The sequence below is a fragment of the Falco cherrug genome, chromosome 6 (genome assembly GCF_023634085.1).
Source record: "Falco cherrug isolate bFalChe1 chromosome 6, bFalChe1.pri, whole genome shotgun sequence".
NCBI lineage: Eukaryota > Metazoa > Chordata > Aves > Falconiformes > Falconidae > Falco > Falco cherrug.
In genome coordinates, this window is record NC_073702.1 from 25471171 (window position 1) to 25477170 (window position 6000).

General features: G+C 37.5%; 1 protein-coding gene across 3 annotated transcripts in view; it reads left to right on the forward strand.

The window, feature by feature from the left end:
• The window catches only part of COLEC11 (collectin subfamily member 11), a 41675-nt gene extending 36128 nt beyond the window's left edge, over positions 1-5547 (forward strand). For 2 of the 3 annotated variants that reach the window (XM_027800989.2, XM_055714595.1), the window contains exons 4-7: positions 451-522; positions 1242-1295; positions 2625-2720; positions 2877-5547. In XM_027800989.2, coding sequence (XP_027656790.1) covers positions 451-522; positions 1242-1295; positions 2625-2720; positions 2877-3286 — 632 coding nt within the window. In that variant the 3' untranslated portion in view covers positions 3287-5547. The remainder of the gene's footprint in view (positions 1-450; positions 523-1241; positions 1296-2624; positions 2721-2876) is intronic. The other variant, XM_005436150.3, reaches the window with a different exon arrangement.
• The last annotated feature ends 453 nt before the right edge of the window (positions 5548-6000 follow it).

Consider the following 6000-nt stretch of genomic DNA (forward strand, 5'->3'; position numbering starts at 1 on the left):
GCAATATGATTTTTTAGCAGCTCCTTTGCTACAACGGCACTTTGAGGTATTCTGTAGAACTGTCTTTAAAATTCTACATTGCTGGCTTGAGTCAGACTTTTTATCAACATGTGCATGTGCCCATGTATATAGATATATATATGTATAAATGTTTATGTAAGATTTCCATTAATTTTCATTTTTTATTAATGTAATCTTCAAATGCAAGAGCAAAAAATGAGCATGTGGCTGCTTCCACAGTGTCTATGTTGTATAAATAAGCCATTAAGCCCAAATTCAGCCCTCACTGTAGAGCTACTGTGTTAGATGAAACTGTCAGTTGTGCTTGGATCTGTCTTGGATCCTTTAGGTCTTCTCAACTCTGTGATAGCTTTAATCCATTGATCCATCTGTACTAGAATCTGAATGAATCAGACTACATTGTGTCTTTTGTCTTTCTGTTACGTGTAGGAGAAATGGGGGACAAAGGACAGAAAGGCAGCATGGGACGGCATGGAAAAATTGGTCCTATTGGTTCAAAAGGTACGCTTAGTTAAATTGTTTTTCCATTTATGTTTCAGTTGGAAAATCTGTGATCTTTTATGGTTGAGAAAAATACAGGGCTTGAAAAATAAGTCTCAGAGGTTACTATAATAGGGAGTTTCTCACACTGTAGTCAGCCAGATGACTGAGATCTCTCAGCCAGTTACCTTTCGCTCTGACACCAGTATATTTAGCCTTAAAACGGGGTGAGAATCCTGGTTTAAGGCTCAGTAAAGAACTTCGTGCACCATCACACAAGTGTGGACAGTTATAAGAAGTAGATGGGAAAATGCACTGTATTCTGGCAAATTTTAAGAGCCAGAAGACTTGAATTCTGATCTTGCATACTCCATAGGCTTCCTATGTGACTTTAAGTCATTTGAACCAATGTTTACTTAAGCATCTAGGTTATGAATCTAGATCTAGGCACCAGCATAGCGTATCCAGCCCTTTTCCCTCTGCAGTGTTTGAGCGTACTGGTTCTGTGAAGTTCATGAATGTAAACAAAATGGATATTGGTACATGTTCTTTGTGTTCAAGTTTCACAGCTTTGGTTGGCCTCTGTTGTGGAACACCTAGGACAGAAAAATCTTTATTTTTCCTTGGGCATATTTCTACTTTCCACATTTGAATGTTACTACAGAAAAAATAAGTATGTGCTAAATGAACTGTTGACCAAAAAAGCTGCCTTAGATTTACATTCTTTTTCCTGTCTTTAGGTGAAAAAGGAGATAATGGTGACATAGGACCACCAGGTCCTAATGGTGACCCAGGTAATCCATGACACACACCTTGTGTATGTGAAGGATTTTACGAGGTGCATGCATTATCACCAAAAATACATACTGGGAGAAATAATGAGTAATATTTGTATAGGCACTGTAATATTTCACTGCAATATTTTCGAATTACTTAGAATTATTGAAGGTACAGTAGTTGCTGGACTTGTAGTGTATTTGTTGAAGCAATGTCTCAGAGCTTATCGGAGGTATAATCACTCCTGAAGACTAGCAGGAACTAAAGTGCAACTGTCCGTATCATTCATCACCATTGCCAAGGGACATGTATGCATATCACACTCTGGCTTCCAGCCAACAAAAAGTTGGAAGTGCCTGGCCCTCCATGGATTATTGTTATAGAAGCAGGAGATTACCAGGGATACAGATCTTCCAGAGAAAAATGTCAAAGCCTAGTGTAAGAAGTGTAAGCCGTACAAAAGTAGCAGATTCAGATTTTACCCAATTTGTTCTTTCAAAGGTGAGGTACAGCAATTACTTTTCTCATAAGAAGATAATCTGTCACTCTAATTCTTGAGCCAGAGTACCATATACCTAGTCATCAAGCACAGTTTTGCGGTATAAGTACCCTAGGCTTAGGCTGACTTAGACAGCTAAACTGACTAATTGGGTGGTCAAATGCAGATTTGAATAATTACACACAGAACCGGAAACTGGAATTTATCCTTGTTTTGAAATTTGAGCTCACAGATATAACAACTCACTCTCATAGTATTCTCATTCAGATTATCTTTGTCAAACTAATACAGATTTGGGTTAATAGATGGTTTTCTATTGTCTTATTTTATTAGAAGAAGTACTGTAAATTCTGTACTTTCAAAAGTACAGAACTACATTTTGCAGGTAATTATGCGCTTTACATGTTTGGAACATTAGCCTTTTGGATCTACTGTGTTATGTTCCTCCTGAGGAACAGGCAAACAATGTGCTGTACAGATTTTTGTTGTGGAAAATGTGCTCTTTGGAGAAGACTGAAGAGAATAATTTTACTCAACATGAAAAATTTTGACAAATGTTTTTTGTTTTAAAAAAATCTGTATCTTTTTTTGCAGGGAATATCTGTCTGTGTTTAGGTTAGCACTAATCATGCAAGGCTGAAGCTTCATGGGACGTGAACTGAGCTGTTCTGGATAGGCCAGGGCACTCATGAGAACCATGCAATGGTGCAGGGTAGCAAAGGCTCTAGGTTTCTGTCTGTTATTTGCCAGACAGCCCTCTTCAGGGCTGCCAGGCGGGACCTTTTGTTTACATAATTATTGAAATTAGATAGCTTTTTGATTTTGGTGTGTCTGTATCATTTCACAGGCATCCCCTGTGAGTGCAGCCAGCTAAGGAAGGCTATTGGTGAAATGGATATCCAAGTGGCCCAGCTGATGACAGAACTAAAATTCATAAAAAATGGTAGGTTAATTTTATATAAATATTTTCCTTTCTTGTTCCCTCATTTTACCAGTGTAATTGCTCATAGAAAACGTCACTGTTCCACATCTGACTTGTGAAGCTATTTTGGGGTGTACAGTAACTTGGTTTATAGAAATGCGAGTGCTCACTTTTCAGCACTGCCCTCCCCCGCAGCTGTTGCTGGTGTGCGTGAGACAGATAATAAGATATATCTGCTGGTGAAGGAAGAGAAAAGATACAAGGAAGCCCAACTCTACTGCCATGGAAGAGGAGGAACGCTGAGCATGCCCAAGGATGAGACTGCCAACAATCTGATTGCCTCGTACATCAACCAAGCTGGGCTAACCAGAGTTTTCATTGGGATTAACGACCTAGAGAAAGAGGGAAATTTTGTCTATTCTGACAGATCGCCCATGCAGACCTTCAACAAATGGCGCAGTGGGGAGCCCAACAATGCTTATGACGAAGAGGACTGTGTGGAGATGGTGGCATCTGGAGGATGGAATGATGTTGCATGTCATATTACCATGTATTTTGTCTGTGAATTTGACAAAGAAAATGTCTAAGCTTGTCTGCTCTTTCTTTATATTAAGGCAAGTTTTTAAGCGGATTGTACAAGTTACGCCATGTTAATAGAGTACAAGCGGTATTTTGCAAGTATGTGGCATCAGTGTTGTACAGCTGTAAATACAATTTAGGTATTTCAAATATCAGTATTTACCCTTCAGAAGGGAAGTGATAAGATATAGCTTGGTTTTTTCTGTAGGAAAATATATGTATTTAGATAAAAATGTGGTTTGGGGCTAAATTCTGCTCTGACAACAGGTAACAAATGCAATTGTGTGGCTGTAAGGGAAGGCAGAATTTGGCCTCTAGTTGATGGAATGATTATTTCTGAAGAAGTAGATTCCTGATATTTTAGCTTAACAAAATTTTTAGTTATAAATGTTAATTGCTTGTAGTGCTACAGGGATATTTCAGCAAATATTTTGTATACTGTAGTTAAGTACAAATATTACTGTAAGTTTTTTGGATATGAAGGTATTACAACTTTTTTTTTTTTTTAAACTGTAAAAGCAAATCAACAAATAAGGAGTCCTACCAATTTTGTAATGTGTATTTACAGATGTATGACAAGGAGGCACCTAAGTAAACTGAGTTTTAGTGCTTTTTAGTGCTGCGGGAGGACAAAGTTCTTATAATTTAGTACTGAAAGAGGGATCCCAGCTAGATGGGTGTTTTGTTTTGGGGTTGACTAAAGGTAAAAGTAAGATTTTGGTTTTCTGAATTCTTTAGCTGAACATGATTCAGTGCATGAACTATTTCAGAACCCAAATAATTTCTCAGAGTAAGCACGTTTCACATTTGTATAAGATGATCTTGGTGCATCTTGTTACAAAACAAACAGAATACCAGCCCTCCACAATTTAAGGCAGACTTCATAAATAGACAATGAATCTCATCAAACCAGTTTAGCTAGTAGTTCCCTTTGGTAGGAAAACAGCTTACATGTTTACTCAGTTTGTAAGGACGACCCCCTGAAAAACAGCAGAGGTTTCCAAAATTTTCCTGATTATGTATATAGCATTAATAAGTAATTTTGCACAAATAATTTATGTACCCAATTTACAATTGCATGTGATGGAAAATATGATGCGTATTTTAAAAAACAACAACAACATATTTTCACAAAGGTAACGATGAATTACTTTGGATCTTCCTAAGAGCCAGTTGCATATCTTACCTTGCTGCTAGGCATAGAAAGACGACTGCAAAATCTCTGACTGTGTTTTTTAAGGAATATCTTACACGGTGGTTTAAGATGATTTTTAAGGAGAAATTATCCTTTGTATAACATAGTTATCAAAATACATATCTGATCATTATGGGAGATTGGTCTACAGGATATCCACAGTGGATGTGGCAGTGGTCCCAGAGATTTCACTACCACGAGGCAAGACCCGCTCATCAACTCTACAGTGCTATGGTATATAAACAATCGATGGCCATAAAATTCTGTTTATATCTACAGAGTCTGACAATATTTGATGCAATGCTATTATTACATACCTAAGAAAACAAACCATTTTGCTTACTATAGTTACTCTGTGAGTGTGAATGCATTTTTTATATATATATATATATATATATATATGTTTGCTATTAATTTTGAACATCAGTAGTAAATTCCCATAATATTTGAATATCGGCCCAGCTCCAGAGCAGTCACTCTAAGAAATGAATGGTCCTTTGATTGCTTTACTTTCTTTCTAATAAAGGTAGGTATGATTCCTATATGTTAGGTGTTCTTCCAACTATATATTGAAATCTATGAAATGATGCGAATAATGGCTCTACAGTAATATTCAAAGACTCTTTACAGAATTTGCAGGGAGGTAACAATTCCACTGAAGCAATTTGTTTAGAATAGCACCTTTTGAATATTATGATTGTTTTCTGCCTGCTATAGAAATCCTCAGAAACCATTTAAATCTCCAACGTACTTTTGTTGAATCATTGTAGCTATATTAAAACAGTCCAAACCTGAGTTACAGATATCTGGAGCTCCATCATTATGTATGTCCTGAAGTTGCTAACTTTATTTTTCACCCAGGTTTTGAAAGTCTCTGTTGTAATGTTCGATTTCCTTCAGAAACATGAAAAGAGGCCTTTTGAGGAGGTGGGAAGCTTTTTCAGATGCCAGATTCTCCTATTTTAGCTGGAAGTCACATGATGTTTATAAAGATTGCCTTGATGTGTAGAGCATTTAAGCAGTCTCAATTTCTGTTAAAATTTAAGATGAAAAATAAAGTCAATGGAAAAAACATTTATTTCCCCCGGTTTTCATGTTCTTCAGGATATATTTTTGCAGCTCATGATATATGAGAAAGGAAATTAGCTGTATTGTCAGAGCCCTGTACGTTGTCTTCAACAGTCTTTATTTCACTATTTGGGCAAGGGGAGCAAGGCTAGTGTGTACGGTCTCCCCCTGTCCTGCAAGGAGTAAAGACTGCACATCTTACCCCTGCAAGGAACTGGGCAAGAAATGATGGAGGGGCTGGAAATGAATGAGCCCTTCATCATTTCTTTCACCCTCCAGTTGCTGACCCCCATAGGTGGACCCTTGCTGGAGGCAGAAATCAATGTTGCATGTGGTGCTTGGCCTGCATGACGCCTGCTGATGTGCATGGTAAGACTTCCATTACTTTCAGTGGAATTTGGAGTTACTGGTAAATTAGTTTTATTTGGGGTATCTTCCACGTGCATTAAAACCTGCACT